The sequence below is a fragment of the Geotrypetes seraphini genome, chromosome 2 (genome assembly GCF_902459505.1).
Source record: "Geotrypetes seraphini chromosome 2, aGeoSer1.1, whole genome shotgun sequence".
Taxonomy (NCBI): Eukaryota; Metazoa; Chordata; class Amphibia; order Gymnophiona; family Dermophiidae; genus Geotrypetes; species Geotrypetes seraphini.
The window spans coordinates 156362509-156381286 of record NC_047085.1 but is presented as its reverse complement, the minus strand read 5'-3'; the positions used below and the strand labels follow the sequence as shown (position 1 = coordinate 156381286).

Here is an 18778-nt window from a genome sequence, read left to right as displayed (position 1 = left end):
GAACAGGTACAAGTTAATCATTTTTTTATTCTATCAAAAAATTACAAAGATTAGGAGCAGATACTCAATGAAATTAAGAATATAAGAACATATGAATTTCCACTGCTGGGTCAGATATTAATTCCTGCACATATTTTTCTTGCATTTATTTACTCATACTTTTCTACAAACCTTTGCATTTAAAGAAGATTAGCATAGTTGGTACAGATATGAGGGGGCTGCCGAAAAGTTCTCAGCCCAACCAAGAAAAGAATGACGTGGAGCCATGGAACTTTCAAGTTATTCCACACTTTTCTTGACACTTTTTGTTTCATTTCATATCACTGAAAGAAAAGTGTCAAGAAAAGTATGGAATAACTTGAAAGTTTCATGGCCCCACATCATTCTTTTCTTGGTTGGGCTGAGACTTTTCAGCAGCCCCTCATAACCTGCTCCTTTCCCCCCCCTTCCCCACATGCATGTGTGTCTATCTACTCACAGTTCTCACCTAGTTTTCTGCAGGACCATAGCTGCTGCTCTTAAATGTTATCTTTTTTCCTGCAGATCCTTCTGGACTGCCACCTAGCAGCTTTTGATAGCTGCCTTTCTGTTTGTTTCTGCCAATCTTGTGAGCCAATCTTACCTCTCTGATTCCTCTACCTCCGGAATCTTTTTCTAGTCCCACACAATTCCATAGCCATATCTCTTGATCTCTCGCCCTGTCTCTTTTTTTTTTTTTTCTCTCTTTGACCTTTTCTTTTCCTGTATTTTTTTTTCCCAGTCTTTCACTGATATACTCCCCTTTCCTACACTATTTCCACATTCCCTTCAGCCCCTTGCTGCTATCCCCGGGGCTGATCCTTTTCTGTCGTCCTGTATCTCTCTCGCCTGAATCCACTCCCTTCTTTCTCTCCTACCTATGCTCCTGGAACGCGGCCCAGGTTACACGGCTCACGCCCGTTTAGCGGCCGAGCGTCCCGATTGGTTGGCTGTCTTCTCCGTCACAGGGCGGGGCCTGCAAAGTTTCACTGAGGTGGAGAAGCGTGGCGGCTGGAGGGGTTCGGTGGCTCGCGGCTGCTGCTTTCAGCGCAGAGACAGCAACGCTGAAAACCGAGTCCCGACAGCGCCCAGTTTCAGGATCGGGATGCAAAGCCGCAACAGTCAGGAATGAGTTTTTGCAGCCTGACGCGCTCTCTGTCCTTCTGGGCAGAAACTAGAAAGAAAGCGGCGGGAGCTCGTCGGCTGCCCGGGATCTGCAAGTTGTGACTCACTGGCCGTAGGATCTTGCAAAAGCTTCAAGCTTATTTTGCGGACGCTTAACATAACGGACCAAGGTAGTGGGGATTTTATTTTGTAAATCATTGCCTTTGCAAGTTTTTTTTTTTTTTTGTCGTTCTGGAAGACATCTGTGGTTCTCACATAATTGATTCCTGAAAAGAAATGATGCATCTTGCATCTGCCTAAGAGAGGTGCAAGGAATCCCGACTAGCAGCGGATGTGATTCATGGGATGCCGCTGAGATGCACCGCAGGCAAAGGAAACCCGGCCAAGGACAATGTTAAACTGGATCAGAATTGGACCTAAAAGTTATGGGGTTGGGGCTCCCGCGGTAAGAAGCAGATATCGTTTTTCTGAATTGTAATCGAATCGACCTTGACAGAGAGATCCTGAAGTGATGGCATCAGAAGTGGTGTGTGGGCTGATCTTCAGATTGCTTCTTCCGATCTGTCTCGTAGCTGGTAAGTGATTTCATTGCTGAAATTGAAACGAGAACGGGGACAAACATGGGTGGAATGAATTCTAGTTGCTGTTGTTAGCAGCGTGTCTCTAAAGGTGTTAGTTATTAGGGAAAAGATCTGAAGACACTTCCTCTTTTATTGTTGAACTGGAATCAAAACCAATAATAGAAAAAAAAGTCATACGAGCAATAGAAAACGCCGTTGATAAAACATATTTTTGAGGAGCGAATTAATCTTTGTGCATTTTTTTCGCAGCAGCAGACTGACTTTAAAAGTCATATTTTTCCATAATACGTTATCAGCTCTAGAGCTAATTTTATATAATACAGTTCATCCTAGGAAATAGAGCTTATATTGATGGCGTTATGGTTTATGAAATAATACAGAATTGATTAAACCAACTGTTTTCATAATCTGCCTTATTGTTTGGTGATATTAGTAGAGAAAGACGGGTTTCAACCAGTTCATTATTTCAAAATCATATTTGCAACATGTTTTTTTTTTAAATTAAATATTGAATAATAAACTCTCTTTCGTTCTGAAGAAGCATAAAGCTATCTTATTAGTTTTGAGAGTCATTAATTTACAGAACCTCAGCTTTTTAAAGTCTGAAATACAAAAAAAAAAGAATAATTTTTGAGTCTTTTAATAGCAAAATCAAAAGAGATAGATAATCCAAAATAATGAACCTTTTGGTCGAAATGAACAATTCTAGTATTGATATAGCAATATTTTGTGAGCCATTACTATTTCTCTTAATTCATAATGCAGCGTAAATTCACCAGTACTGTCCTTGATTGCTGAGAATGTCATTGGTATGGCTAAATTGATGTTCTGCTTATCATATATTTTCTTTTTTTTATTTCTTTTTTTAAATTTTTCTTTATTCATTTTAAAACTTCCAATAAGTGTGATACAATCTGCAATCAATTTTCATTTAACATCACTTAAAGCTCTTACAATACTCCTTCAAAACAAATACCCTCCCTCCCCTTCCATCAGTTTCCCACTCAATAAACCTTAAGTATCCCACCCTCCTCTCCCCCCCTTATCATATATTTTCACCTAAAATAGAATGGCACTGGTGTATATAGTTAAAATGCCACTGTCCTATATTCGCTAGTTCAGTGACAGACCGTTGTATTGCCGATCTCCTGCAGTTATAAAAGGGAAGTTTAAGTTGTTCATTTAATCAAGATTTTGGGGAGCAGCTCACACATTTTATCATCCGTGAATCTGTGTGTGCGCGCGTGTACTCACTCACATTTTTCTTATTTATCCAGTATAACATTTCAGGGTCAGAAAACTGAATTGGGAATTCAGTGCATCAGCTTCTATGTCGTGAGTTTACAAGATGCGACCTGTAAATTAAAAAATATTCTCATGGAAGTGACCTCAAGATCTTGATTTTGCAGATCTTTGTTTCCAGTGCCCTTCCCTATGGTTTTTTTTTATTTAAGAAAGGCTGTTTTTCCAAAGCCACAAAAGGAGAGAAGTCAGGGGTCTGATTTACCGAGTTTTCTCATGTCGACACAGAGGGGCATCGTTACTAAAGTGGATATTCAGCGGTTGCTTATACTGTACACAAGCTTAATAATCATCCTATTTTCAAAGAGCAGAAAAGAAATCACCTTTGACAAAAAAATAATGTTTTCGTGAGGTGAAAGTACTGCACAATTATTGTTTGCCATCGAAATTTGTGACAGAGGGCACTTAAATGAGTGAAAATGTGACTTTTCTTTTTGGGTTGCTCTTTTGGGCCATTCTTGCTAAATGTCCAGACACTGGAGCTCAACTGGAAAAAAAACCCCAACCCACACCAACAGCCAAAGTACTGCACAACTCGAGCAATTACAAACGATCGGGAATGAGACCCGGGGCATAGTCAATCGATAAAGTAGTGATTAAACAATAATGATCGTGTGCATAAGAGGAGCTAAAAGCCGAGGCCACGAAATGCTGGAGTTGCTGAAAGACTAAACCAAGCAAACGCCAGAAAACCAAGCCAGCGCGGGCACTGCTTGAGTTACTGGGACGAGAACTGGCTTTGGGAGCCGCCGGCGCAGTGAGCTGCAGTCCCGCACAGTTGCTGAGGGCACGAGGGGGAGGGGGTGGGACTGAACACCACAGGTGCTGTTTCCAGAGAGCGCGAGGCACAGGGACACCCATACACACACACACTGGAAGCGCGCGCCGACGCCCTCTCCCCTGGGCGTTCCTGCCAGCTGGCTCCTCTTCTAGGCAGTCTTCCCTTTCTGCCTCACAAAGAGGCAGTCACTGGTGCCCTTGGTTTCTGCAGAGCACGGTGCACCTTTGCTCATTTTCTATAAGACTTTGGCAGCACCTCTGAAATTATCATGCCAATAAATGCATCGTACTTTGTCTTCCACTGTACAGTATTTCTGTGTGTTGGGTAGAGGTGAGAGGCATAAGCTGTGCAGTTACTTGGGACCTAGGTCTGTAGAAGGGAAAAAGGATGGGACTGCAGCCTTTCTCTGGTTACAACCAAAACAGTTTACATATTGTGCAAAGATACATATTTAGTACCTGGGGTAGTGGATAGCTGGGTGATTTGCTCAGTTACAAGGAGCAGTAGTGGGAATTGAACCTGGCTTTCGCTGGTTCTCAGATAGCTGCACTGTTAGACTACTCCTCCATTCCTGTATAGCAGGGCTGCCCACTTCCGGTTCTCGAGATCTACTAGCAGGCCAGGTTTTCAGGATATCCACAATGAATATGCATGAGATCCATTTGCATGCACTGCTTTCATGGTACGCTAATAGATCTCATGCATATTCATTGGGGAAATTCTGAAAACCCGACTGGATTCCGGCCCTCGAAGAGGGACTTTGAGACCCCTGGGAGATTTGCATACCAAGAAGGCAGTACAGGCAAATCTTTCTCGTGCATATTCATTGTGGATATCCTGAAAACCTGGCCTGCCAGTAGATCTCAAGGACCGGACTTGGGCAGCCCTGCTGTATAGGATCAAATTGAGTATTAAAGCCAGGGGTCTCCAAAGTCCCTCCTCGAGGGCCGAATCCAGTCAGGTTTTCGGGATTTCCCCAGTGAATATGCATGAGATCTATATGCATGTACTGCTTTCAATGCATATACATTGGGGAAATCCCAAAAACCTGACTGGATTTGGCCCTCAAGGAGGGACTTTGGAGACCCCTGATTAAAACCAATGGACGCTAGGGCTAAGGCAGGGGTGTCAAAGTCCCTCCTCGAGGGCTGCAATCCAGTCGGGTTTTTGGGATTTCCCCAATGAATATGCATGAGATCCATTTGCATGCACTGCTTTCATGGTACGCTAATGGATCTCATGCATATTCATTGGGGAAATCCTGAAAACCCGACTGGATTCCAGCCCTCGAAGAGGGACTTTGAGACCCCTGGGCTAAGGGAAGGGGGAGCAGGGTCCCGAAACACCTTGAATGGTCTGTGGCTCGCTGGTTGAGCTGCTGCCTCCAGAGGTTTTGAGATCAAAAAGGATGGGACTGCTCCTTGTGACCCTGGGCAAGTCACAAATGTCAGCGTTGAAATGCTAAAGCAGCAAAAAAGCAGTATACAAGCCCCCATTCCCTTTCTGTGACATGTACACAGCCAGTACTGGAGGAGAACTTCGCTTTCTCTTTGTAGTTTGAACCAGCAACCACCCAAACAGCAAATACTATAGTTAGGGGTCCTTTTTATTAAGGTGCGATAACTGATTTAATGCATGTTAAAGGTTATCGCACGCCAAATGCTAAGGCGCCCATTGAATATAATGGATGCCTTAGCATTTAGCATGCGCTAACCTTAAGCGCGTGCTAAATCGGTTAGTGCACCTCAATAAAAGGACCCCTCTATTCTATGGGTGCCTTAGCATTTAGCACGCCTTAGTAAAATGACCCCTTAACTGGGTAGGCTTAACATAGTAATTAGTAGAGGTCAATAATAACTAGGGATTTAAACCTTTTATATTTCTGTCTTTTTCTTTAATGTATGTTGCGTTGTATAAAGTTAGGTAGGCAATAAGCACTGTGAGGAGTGAAGTGTAGTGAGACATCATGCACAGTGTGATATGATATTTATTTATTTAGAAGATATTCTTAGGAAAAGATTTAGCTTCCACTGTGGTGTCCACATGCACCTCCTTGAATTTGCTATTGGGCACTGGCTGGCTTTTGTCTTTATACTGTAAATGACAGCAGATTATCCACTGTCCAGTTTGTATTTTACTAGCCAGAGGTAGGCAATTCTGGTCCTCGAGCGCCGCAGCCAGGTCAGGTTTTCAGGATATCCACAATGAATGTGCATGAGATAGACTTTCATCTCAAGGAGGCAGTGCATGCAAATCCATCTCATACATATCCATTGTGGATATCCAGAAAACCTGACCTGGCTGCGGCTCTCGAGGACTGGAATTGCCTACCCCACTAGGTTATGCTGGCTCCCCAGGTTACAGCTGCTTCACATTAGTGTTGTTGAGTTGCTGAAGCTCTGGGGGAAGTGCAGAGAAGCTCCTGTGGTGTCTCTGGAAGATAAAAAGCAGCAATCCCCATGTCTCTGTGAATTCTTCCTATCCTTGCTCTCAAGACAGGGAGCTCGAGCTGATAAAAGCTTGAAGACTGTGTGCTTTTTGCCTGTGCTCTAGCATAAACAACAAAAAATTCAAGATAAGCAAAAAGGCACTCTGTCATAAGTCAAACTATATTTCAAAACACCAAACACACCATGACAGAGAACTGTTAGACAGGGATGTGGTAATGCTATTAACAAATTTTCCATTCTCAGTTATGATGGAGATTATCATGAAAAGATTCACCTCTTATCAAAAAGAATTTCATTCTGAGGAGACTAGGTCATCCTTCGTTATAATTAAAATTAAACTTTGTTGAAGCATTAGAACATATGAGCAGGAGCACAATAGATTGGTTTGTCATTACAGTTCCCTTTGAAAGATGCTTTTGTGTAAGCCTAACTACCCTCTGCAATGCCTGTTATTCTAATCCTTGGGGTAAGGGGTCTGTTACTTTGGCCCAAATTCACTAAGCAAACCGATCATGTTCAGATCGGTTTGTGACCCCAGCCCGATTCACTTACCTGTCTTCCGACCATCCTCCGATCCGCACATGCAAATGAGGGCAATGGCATGCAAAGTAGGCAGGGATGCAATTCACTAAACAAAACCCTGCAACACCGACTGGGCTGGCCGATCAAAAAAAAGCGACTTCTGAAGACCAGTCGCTGAAGCCCTTTGTGACTGCCCTTCCTTCTGCAGCCCTGCCCTGCCCTGAATGCCTCCTGCAGTCCCAAACGTGCCTGCTTGCCCCGAACACACCTGTCTTCCAGCCCCGACTCTCCCACCCTTCCCCGCACTGCAAGCTTGTGATATTAACCTGCTGGCTTAAGCGGGTTAAAACCACAAGCTCCAAAAAGTTCCTTGATCGCCTATTAAAAAAAAATCTATGCAGGCCCTGAGGTCCAGCACTTTTCAGGTTCCCTGGCTGCGCTCAGTGGCTTAAAGAGCAGATCCACTTTCATTAAAAAATAGAAGAAGAAAAAACAAACAAACAACAACTCAGATGGCCTGGAGGTCCAGCGCATGCTCAGACCATCTACAGATGGTCTGTGCATGCGCGGGGGATTGCTATAGAGCGATCGGTGCCTGCAGATGGGGGCGTTCCTCCGATCGCCCTCATCTGCATGTTGCTGAATTCGTTGGACCTGCCCGGATCGGGCAGGTTAATGATCCTGGCCCTTGTTACTAGCTCCTGATGAATTGGAGATCCAAACTAGAGAGTTGCGCGGGGACAGAAATCCCACCCGTCCCCACCAGTCCCCGCCAAAGTCCCACCCGTCCCCGTGAGGACTCCCACCCGTCCCCACCCGTCCCCGTGAGGAATCCCTCCGTCCCCACCCGTCCCCGCCCGTCCCCACGAGGAATCCCCTACGTCCCCGCGAGGAATCCCCTACGTCCCCGCCCGTCCCTATAAACTACAGAAATAGTTATTTCATTTAATTATGCTACTGAATTAAAGGCTCTGGTAGAAACCCATTTAAAAATAAGCAAAAAGACTTTATTAATTTGGAAATATTAATTGGGAAGAATACATACTTTGTAAACGGGTTTCTACCAGAGCCTCTAATGTTTATAAATTTTTATCAACACAACTAATATACTACTTTATCCTTAAGCAAAAAAATTAAAAAAAAAAAAGAATTTTTTTCCTACCTTTATTGCCTGGTTTCTGCTTTCTTCATGTTCTCATTCAATTCCTTCCATCCACTGCCTCTCTTCTCTCTGTGTCTTCCATTTGCTCTGTTACTGTGCCTCTCCCTTTCTCCCCCCTCCCAAATTGGTCTGGCACCCATCTTTTTCCCTCCGCTCCCCCCATAGTCTGGCACCTCTGCCTTCTTCCCTGCCAGCGTCTTCTTCCCATTCCCTCTTCACCATTTCCTTTCAGTGTCCTTCTCCCCCACCATCTTCCCCATGTCCTGTCAGACAGCATCCTTCTCCCCCCCTCTGCCTTCCCCATGTCCTTTCAGCGTCCTTCTCCCCCCTCTGTCTTCCCCATGTCCTTTCAGCGGCCTTCTCCCCCCTCTGTCTTCCCCATGTCCTTTCAGCGGCCTTCTCCACCCCTGTTTTCCCCATGTCCTTTCAGTGGCATTCTCCACCCCTTTGTCTTCCCCAGTGCTTTCAGGGTCTTTCCCCCCCCACTCCTCCCGTTTACCCCATGTCCTTTCAGCGTTCTTTTCCACCCCTTTGTCTTCCCCATTGCTTTCAGCGGCCTTCTCCCCCCTTAAGCGTCTTTTCTTCTCCACTCCACCTTTCCTCCCTCCCTGCCTCCACCTTTGTGGCGCTTTTGCACCGGACCGACAACAGAACAGGCCCGGTCGGACAAATCTCCCTGTCCTGTAGCCGCAAATCTAAATTACCTTCTTACAGCAGCTGGAGTAGTGAAGCTGCTGTAAGAGGTAATTTAGATTCGCGGCTACAGGGCAGGGAGATTTGTCGGCCGGGCCTGTTGTCAGTCGATCGGGGGACCTGACCGGCTGTGCACATTCTCCGGGGCGGACCGCCCCCTCCCCCCTCTTTCGTACGCCATTGCCTTCTCCCTACCTGCCCTGCCGCACACAGCCGACCGGAAGTCTTCCTGATGTCAGCGCTGACGTCGGAGGAAGGGAGGGCTTTGCTTAAGCCCTCCCTCCGACGTCAGCGCTGACATCGGGAAGATTTCCGTTCGGCTGTGTGCTGCGACAGGGCAGGTAAGGAGAAGGAGACTACCCTCGCGGCTCGAATGCACTGCGATCCAACCCCGCAGGAACCCCGCGACCCTCGGAGGCGTCCCCACGGGATCCCCGCGACCCTAGGGGGCGTCCCCACGGGATCCCTGTGACCCAAAGGGGGAACCCGCGGGATCCCCGCGGGTCCCGCGGGATTCCCGTCATCCCCGTTCCCGTGCAGCTCTCTAATCCAAACCTGTGTCTGGTGCACTCTAGAGTAATAGCATTGTTCCACAGCTAGATGGGGTGTGTCTGGAAAATGTGGTCATCTGAAATCCATGATGGAAATGCTTTGAACATGTTGGCTTATCCAGTTGAATTAATGCCATGCTGATTGGGTGGGAGGGGGGAGGGACTGGGACTTTTTGTAGTTTTACATCCACACTCAAAGCAGTTTACATATAGGTACTTTAAGCATTTTCCCTATCTGTCCCAGCAGGCGCACAAGTTATCTAATGCAGTGGTCCCCAACCCTGTCCCAGAGGACCACCAGGCCAATCGGGTTTTCAGGCTAGCCCTAATGAATATGCATGAGAGAGATTTGCATGTAATGGAATTGACAGGCATGCAAATCTGCTCCATGCATAATCATTGGGTCTTTCCTGAAAACCCGATTGGCCTGGTGGTCCTCTGGGACAGAGTTGGGGACCACTGATCTAATGTATCTTGGGCAGTGGAGGATTAAGTGACTTACCCAGGGTCACAAGGAGCAGCACAGGGTTTGAACCCACAGCCTCTGAGTGCTGAGACTGTAGCTCTAACCACTACACCACACTCTTGTTATTCCAAAGGGCAGTTCAGTATCTTTGTCCTGCAGTCTGTCATTAACATTGCTGCATAGGTGTCAGCTCCATGGTTGCGGGGGGGTGGGGGTGGGGGGTGGGGGGAGGTAGGGGGGGGTGTTGAACACCTTCAGTATTGAGTAAGCTCCATCAAAGTGTCCAGGGATGTACAATTTGTACTGTTTTTAGCACACCCAATCATTATGAAAAGACTGGACCTAAGTATTACTCTGCTAATTCCATGAATGGTTTTGCTTCTATTTACCTCTATACAATACCTGTCCTATTCACATGCTTCTTTAATGATGGAATTGTTTTCTTAAAGCAGCAGTAATTCAGCTATCAGGTGTACAATTGTTGAGATGCTCTTCTTTCCATTAAGATGTTTACTTCATTAAGGAGGAAATATTAGCTTATAGAATATTTGGGGAAAATGTTTATTATTTAGGCATTCATGCCATTATAAATCTAGATAATGGAACGTTCTAGATCTAGAGCCTTATTAGAACCCAACTGAGGCATTATATGCACAGCATGAATACAGTATCAACTGTCGAAAAGTGTACTCAGAAGTGAGATTTAATGGCTTTTTTTTTTTTTTGGAAGATTGGGTTAAAATGAAAACTGCACAATTTTGATACCCCAAAATTGCAAAACTAAAAACATATTGGGAAATACAAATTTACATACATAAATAATTTAAAAGGCCCGGAAATAACACCCCCCCCCCCCAACAACAATGGCGCTTAGAAAAGGGTCTAGCCTGATAACCCAGCAGAAAATGTGAATTTGATTTCTAGGTCTAGTTTCTTCTCCCCAGGCCAGAGGAGGTCAAAGGATGTTTTGGAGGCAGCATTCACAGCCCCTGAGGGTCTCATCTGTTACTCAACAGTGATACCTAGTAACTAAATCCAAGGTGCATGTGTGCTTGACACAAGAAGGAGCTGCGATACGCTCCTCTAGACAAGTTCTGTTACCCACCTTGGGCTGATGGACACAGTTTTATAAGTTAGGGAAAAATAAAATAGGGGTAAACCGTCAAGTAGCAAATGAAGACTCATAGTACTGTACCAACAGAGGCTGCTTCCAGGGGAATCCAAAAGAGCCAGAGAAGGCAGCAGACTAAAAATAATAATAATATACTTCTAAATATCAACTTGAATAACTAATACATTAATGTTTTGATTTTTTTTAAATTTAGTTTCTTCCAATCACATTCTAATAGAAAATGCATACATCTGGCTTTACTGTTGTCACATTTTAGGGGAGATGGGGAATGCATCTTCAGTAAATTACAGCGTTTTTGTGGTGCATTGTAAAAACTGCATTCCTTTCTGGCTGTAAAGCCTTTTGTTGGATCAGTGTAAGAATGATTCAACAATGTTCTACTGCATGAGCTTCTGAGCAATTAGTTTACAAGATGTTTCTGTAAATTAAGAATATTCTCATGTAAGTGACCTCAATACCTTGGTTTTGCAGATCTTCGTTTCCAGTGATTTACCCTATTGGTTTTACATTTTCCCCTCCACATTTGCAGTGATAGGGGAACGACAAGGCAGCGAATAGAGAAAAACCATGAATAACTTTTCATATGTTCATAGTTTTTCTGTAAAAAAAACAACAACAAAGAAAGACCCAAACCGCGAATAACCTGACCTGTTCCAGTGAAGAAAGTGTAGCTGGGAGCAGCGATTTTCTCTGTGCAGTGCCGGGAGTGGCAATTTCCTGGGACATAAATTTGGAGGCGGGACCCTCAATCACAATACCGCTGACCGCAAAACCGCAAATACGGAGGGGGAAGTGATTTAAGAAAGGCTTTTTTTTTCCAAAGCCACAAAAGGAGAGGGGTTGGATTTACTGAATTTTCTCATGTTGACACAGAGGGACTCAATTATTAAAATGCAGTAGGGGTTTGCATTTACTGCATGGTAATTGCCAAAATTAAAATGTGGTAGTCACAAACTTCTGCATTAAAAGTTTGGGGTATCCCAAGCGTATTGCTAGTTAACATAGAGAAAAACTTTTAAATGATGGAAATGCATGGAAGATAGTGTAATGCAGTTCGCTACACTGCTCCGAATTATTCAGCTAATGCACTTACCTCCACATTTACTGAAGGTGCAGGCCCTCCAGGGCCAGCATTCAGTTGATTGCAAACAGGGCAATTGCATCGGGCCCCCATGATACAGGGAGTCCCAAGCCTGCTCTCCAGCTGAAAAAGTCGCAGTCTGCTGGCAGGTACTGGGGCCTCCTTCTAAATTCCTACCATGGGCCCCAGCAAGTCTAACACCAGCCCCGAGTCCTTGCCCTCAAAGGCATTAGCTGATTAATGTGGAAAACACTATTAAAGCACCAATTAACTGTTAGCTTGCAGTAATTCCCAGGCTTAGATCTAATACATCTTAGTAAATAGGAGCCAAAATGAGAAAAAAAAGCTTAGGGAAAATCAGGCGTAAACAGGAAAAGCCATTTTAGTGTGTCGGACTCTTATTTTTTTCATAATGCTTCCTGAATATGGGTTTATGAAAATCTGGCAGTAGAAATTATTACTTGGATTAGTGATGAAGTTTAGCAGAATAATTTTGTAAAAACATTTTTTCAGCAATGTCAACACAGAGACAGTCCAAGGGTTGCAACAACATGAGCGTACGGTTCGTCAAACAGACCAGTAGAATAATTAAAATGCCACTAGCTAAAGGAAGCCTGGTGCTAAAGAAACCTTGTGCGGGCGAGTCCAGTGTCACAGTTTTGCAGAGAGATTGTATCAGTTGCAGACTGGACATAGCATATTGTCCCATAAGATGAATAGCTGCAGGTAACTGCAGCAGCTGCGGTTATTGGTTCATAGACAAGTCGGCGAAAGACAAAGGTGCGCGCCGACAACTGAGCGCAAGACGGAGGCGCGCGCTGAAGAAAATTGCAGTTTTTAGGGGCTCCGACGGGGGGTTTTGTTGGGGAGCCCCCCCAGTTTACTGAATAGAGATCGCGCCGGCGTTGTGGGGGATTTGGGGGGTTGTAACCCTCCACATTTTACTGTAAACTTAACTTTTTCCCTAAAAACAGGGAAAAAGTTAAGTTTTCAGTAAAATGTGGGGGGTTACAATCCTCCACACCCCCCACAACGTGGCGCGATCTCTATTAAGTAAAGTGGGGGGGTTTCCCCCCACACCCCACCCGTCAGAGCAATAAAAAGAGTAATTTTCTGCGGCGCGCGCCTCCGCGCTGCGCTCAATTGTCTGCGCGCGCCTTTGTCCCGGCGCACTTTTGACCTGACACCGCGGTTATTAGCACAGGGAGCTGCGCTGAATGCTCTGCGCTGCTTCCGACGCTCATTGGAACTCTGTGAGCATCGGGAGCAGCACGGGGCATTCCACACGGCTCCCTGTGCTAATAACCGCTATCGCGGTTTAGTAAAAGTGTGTGTGTGGGGGGGGGGGGAGATAAGTGTTAGGGGCATTTTCGGCAATGTTGAGAGGATTAACATGTGGAAAAAAGTAATACAGTATAATCTCGTTATAACGGACTTCAAGGGACCTGGAAAAACGGTCCGTTATATCCAGAGTCCACTATATCCAGAGTTGCATTTTTTAAACTTTACTTAGGTCAACTTGAAACAACATACAATCAATGAACAACAGTCACTGCACAAGCATATCAGCTTAACAAAACTCAGGAAAACATTGGTATGGCACGAAATGATTGCAAAACCAGAACACTAAAAGATGTTCTAAAGCATTATGTCGTATTGTACAGGAAAGAAAAATAATCTATTTTCTTCTGAGCTGTGTAACACGGGCACACCACGCGCCTTGTAGGCTGAGCCTGCATGTCTGTTATAGCCAAATAAAACTACAGCTAAAAGCAGCTCTGGGGACCAAATTAGTTGTCTGTTATATCCGAAAGTCCGTTATGTGAGTCCGCTATATGCGATGATTTTCTGCATGTTTATAAAGGCGCTCGGCCGGGACCGCTATAGACGAGGTTCCGTTATAAGCGAGTCCGTTATAACGAGATTATACTGTATGTAGAAATAAAACAAAAACATAAAGGAAAAAAATAATACCTTTTTTTTTGTTTTATTTCTACACTAGTCTTATAGCCCGTTAAATTAACGGGTGCTAGAATATGTGTGTGTGTGTCTGTCTTTATTTCTTTTTCTCTCTCCTTAGCTGCTTTCTGTATTTCTATCTTTCTTTCTTTTTTTTCCTTGGCTGTCCACCACCACCCCTTGTCTGCTCCCCCTGTTCATTCTCCCTTCCTTTTACCTCCCCTGTGTCCTCCCCCACCCCATCACTGCTCACCTTATCCAACAGCAGCCCTTCTCCCTTTATTTTACCTCACCCCTCTTCCTGCTCCCTCATCCATCAGCACCTCTTCCTGCTCCCCCTGTCCAGCAATATGCAGTTCAACACCAGAGAAAGAGAAAAAACACTATACACTTTGGAATATAAAAAGAAAGCAGTGCAAATTTACAGTAAAACTGCATTTTCTGTTAATGAAATTAAAAATAAAATTCTTTTTTTCTACTTTTATTGTCTGGCCATTTTATTCATGTTTATCCCAGTTTCTGCTCTCTTCTCTCAATTTTCTTACCAGGGTTTGCAGTCTATCTGGCTCTTCTCTCATTCCTGTCTTCACTTCCTCTCCTACATCCATCTCAGACTTTAACCTTATCTTTCAGTTTTCCTCCATTTATTTTTCTGCATCTCTATCTGCTTCTATTTCTCCAGTTGTTTGTTTTTTTGGGAGGTTTTTTTTTTTGGTTTTTTTTTTTTTTTTGCTAACTCCTCCCTTCCAGCATCTTCTCTTTCTCTCTCTTCCCCCTTTATTTTCAGTCTTCTAACCAGTATCTGTCTTGCTCCCTCCATCCAGCATATCCTCTCCCCTTTGAGTCGTGGGTCAGGCCTGAGATATGAGGCTGGAAGCCGATTCCTCCCGGAAGCAGTCCTCCATGTTGTTTACCGGCCGCTGAAAGGAGGGGGGAGTGCCGCCACTACCGCTCCTGTTCCTGTTCAAAGCGGCCTGCTTAGGTTCATGGGCGGCTGTTTTGAACCTCGCAGGCCGCTCTCCATATGGTAGCATGTTCCTTCTGACGTGATTGCGTCAGAGGGAACGTGCTTCATGTGGAGAGTGGCCTGCGAGGTTCAAAACAGCCGGCCGCGAACCTCATCAGGCCGCTTCAAACAGGAACGGCAGCGGTTGGTGCGGGAGGGGGGAGTCGTCAACTTGTTCCGCACTGTGGAGGCTATCGTTGGCTGGCTTGGAGGCTATCGCTGGTCCCGGCTTGGAGAGGGCAGGGTGTGTTAGCAGGCGGCAGCTGCCGCTCTGCAGATGGAGAGCAGAGAAGGGCGCGCAGTTGTCTTGCCTCGCGTGAGGCCAGACCGTAAGCCGTGCATGCGCACTTCCTATGGGTCGCTACAGCTCACATAAAACGGACCCACGCTTAGGAAGTGCGCATGAGCGGCTTACCGTTTTATTATATTAGATATTACCTTGAATAGTGGACTAACACGGCCATCACACGTTTTCACTCGTGGAAAAAGTAGATACCATATGTTGAGGTGCCCTGTGTTATCTACACAGAAATAAGTTCTACTCTGTCCATTCCTTACCCAAGTAATGCATTTTCCATATTAGCTGTTTAAAATACAGGAATTACCTCATTGTCCTCTGATAACTTAGCATGGACTCTTCCTGCTTACCTGCAGTATGATGAACAGCACATACAGTTTAGCAAATAGGCTCCTGTGGGCTTGATTTTCTAAAGTCCATGTTAATGTCATTAATGTGATTTATTAGTAAAGGAATCCAATTACATGAAATGGAACCTGAAGTAAGTAACCTGTGTCAATATGTGTTAACATGCACTAATGCAGTAGCACCTTTTGGTAAGTCTAGTCCTCAGTTAATTATATTTAAGGGGGTCTTTTACTAAGCTGTTAAGAATTTAGTACATGGGAAGATGGGAATACACCCACGTTCAGGGCAGACTTATCCATTAGGCATAATAGGCACTGTGCCTAGGGCCCATGAGAATGCTTTATTTATTTATTTTTTAAATCAGAAAGAATGAAAGTGAAGGAGAAGTTATTTTTATGCTTTGCCTTTCGATCTTGAAAATGTACACAATAATACAAAATATAAATCAAATACAAATTTAAATACATATACAATTTAAATGAAAAGTTCAGTCGTATTAAATGCCACCAAGGGAAGGGCCCATGGAGGCGAAAGTGCCTAGGGCCAACAAAAGTCAAAATGTAGCCCTGCCTGTATTAACTGCTTGATTGGAAAAGGCAGAGGAGACCCAGGCATGATATGGGCAGGTTGGAGATGCAACCGTCAGTGATAGCTAGAGCATGGTTTGGTGCCGCTCCCTAGGGGCTCCTTTTGATAAGGTGCGCTAGCGTTTTTAGCGCACGCAGGATGCTAAACCCGCACCACGCTTCTAGAACTAACGTCAGCTCAGTGCTGGCGTTAAGGTCTAGCGCGCTCGGCAATTCAGCATGCGCTATTCCGCGCGTTAAAGCCCTAACGCACCTTTGTAAAAGGAGCCCTAGGTGTCCCGATTAGTGGTAGTACAGCTGCACTTTCCACTATCTTAAGAGTACAGTTGCACTAAAAACAATTTGATTAGCTTTCTCTCTCAGCCACTGATGCCCTTACGTCTGACAACATCCTGACCCTCCTCTTATTCAATGGACACCTATCCCCTAGGAAATCCAGAGGTGGCAAAGAGTTGGACTTGTCCCCCTTACTTCATCTGGCTACAGGTTCAAAATGGTATCATTGACCACTAGCAGTCGTCATATGCATTTGAAAGCTATGATTAGGGCGTTAGTAATACACTCAGTTTACTTTCCTAACCTGCAGTTTCTCAACTTTTATTTTCCTCGTTTTTATTGAACCCTCCTTTTGTTCATCACTTAAATGTTTCTTTTCTATAAAATTGTAGTTCTTTTCTCTTTTTCCACTTGTCTCTAGTTAGCCTAGTTTTAGTGAATGTCCAGACGTGTACTTTTTTATGTGTCCCCCTCCCCCCCCTTTTAATTGATGTGTATCTCTTAGAAATATTTATAAGCATTTAAATCAAATTTTAAATAAAATTTGGAAACTTGGATTATTGCTAGGGGGCAGCCTTCCATATAAGAGCAAAGGAACCTGCAGCTAGACAGGGTGGGAGCGTAGGATTGCTCTCATTCCTTGCCACTGGACTACCAGGACTTACCTCTGGGTAAGTCCCAGGAGTGGCAGGGAGTCCAGCGAGGGTGGGAAGTTCAGGTTCTGGGAGTTTTTTGGTGGGGGGGAGTTTGACGGGATCAGAGGAAAAGAGCAAGGGGGCTGATCAGAGAGGGGGGTGATCAAATTGGGGAGGGGGGGGGTGCTGAACAGATCCAGGAGGCTGATTTAATCTGGGCGAGGGGTTAATTGGAAGGAAGAGCTGATAGAGAGGGACCATAGTAGGGGCTGGGAATGGATGGCATTTCCATGGAGCTGTCATCTTGCCAGTCAGTGCCCAGGCTATATGATGTGGAGGGCCTGTGCTAATGGCCCAAGTATGCAATGTGGTGCCAGAGCAATAACTACCTGCTTTGTGCCTCCTGCGTTTCTTTGCACATACTGCATATTCATTTTCACTGTTAATGCTTGGTAAGTGTAAAACTCTACCATACTTTTGTAAAAGAGCTCCTTAATTTCTCTGAAATTTGTTGCGTCTGGTACTGATTTGCAAGCGCCAAGATTTTGTCTACATGTCACTGCTTTGGAATTTGCATAAATTCGCTTTCTGGTGATAATGCTACTAGAATATATTCTGAAGTGAAAAAGATCACTTCTGAACTAGTCGCATTTACTTAGCTACTATACAACACTGTTGGCTAAATATAATAATAACTTTATTTTTCTATACCACCATAATCTTGCGACTTCTAGGCGATTCACAATGAAGAAAAGCTGTACAATCAGCGAATTACAGAGTATAAGTAGATAAGAGAACATTGAACGGTCAGTGAATTACAAGGTGAATTACAAGGTCAGTGAATTACAAGGTTCACATAGGGCAACTTTTATCAAGCCGCACTAGCGGGGTTAACACGCGTGACGTTTCATCACGCGCTAACCCCCACGCTGGCCAAAAGCTACCGCCTGCTCAAGAGGAGGCGGTAGCGGCTAGCGCTGCCGGCGGTTTAACGTGCACTATTACGTGCGTTAAACCGCTGGCGCGGCTTGATAAAAGGAGCCCATAGTTCAAAAGCATAATCTGAAAACAAGATTTTTTTTTTTTTTAATCTAAAATCAATCTGTCCTTCTTTCTGGATATGTGTGTACATGTCCAGAGTTCTCACAAATGTGCAAACTCAAACATAACATAGAAACTGACGGCAGAAAAGGGCCACGGCCCTTCCAGTCTGCCCACACTAATGACCCACCCCTACCTTCCCCTATGTAGAGATCCCACGTACCAATCCCATTTTGTCTTAAAATCTGGTACGCTGCTGGCCTCAATTACCTGTAGTGGAAGATTATTCCAGCGATCAACCACCCTTTCGGTGAAGAAATATTTTCTGGTGTCACCATGAAATTTCCCACCCCTGAGTTTCAATGGATGCCCTCTTGTTGATGTGGGACCTTTGAGAAAGAAGATGTCCTCTTCCACCTCGATACGGCCCGTGAAATATTTGAACGTCTCGATCATGTCACCCCTCTCTCTGACATAACTTTCAAATTCCATGCTCCCGTAATAGGACATAAAAGAGAAAGAAGAGTTATTGGGAGGGAAGGGTGTGGACACGTGGTACATATACACACAGATTTTAATGATGTTAAAGTTTCAGATAAGTTATCATCTGAGAAAATGTTTAATCTAGAATTAACTATGTAACATTAGAGACATCAAATTAAAAAGGCTTTTACGTATCAACATTGGGGGCTCCTTTTACTAAGCCGCATTAGCGTTTTTAGCGCACGCTAAACCTGCACTACACGGCTAGAACTGAGGTCTAG

General features: G+C 44.6%; 1 protein-coding gene across 5 annotated transcripts in view; it reads left to right on the top strand.

Annotated features, from left to right (window-relative positions):
- Positions 1 to 1013: 1013 nt before the first annotated feature.
- The window catches only part of PIEZO2 (piezo type mechanosensitive ion channel component 2), a 760979-nt gene continuing 743214 nt past the window's right edge, over positions 1014 to 18778 (top strand). For all 5 annotated transcript variants that reach the window (XM_033934096.1, XM_033934094.1, XM_033934095.1 and 2 more), the window contains exon 1: positions 1014 to 1718. In XM_033934096.1, the coding sequence (XP_033789987.1) occupies positions 1655 to 1718 (64 nt within the window). In that variant the 5' untranslated portion in view covers positions 1014 to 1654. The remainder of the gene's footprint in view (positions 1719 to 18778) is intronic.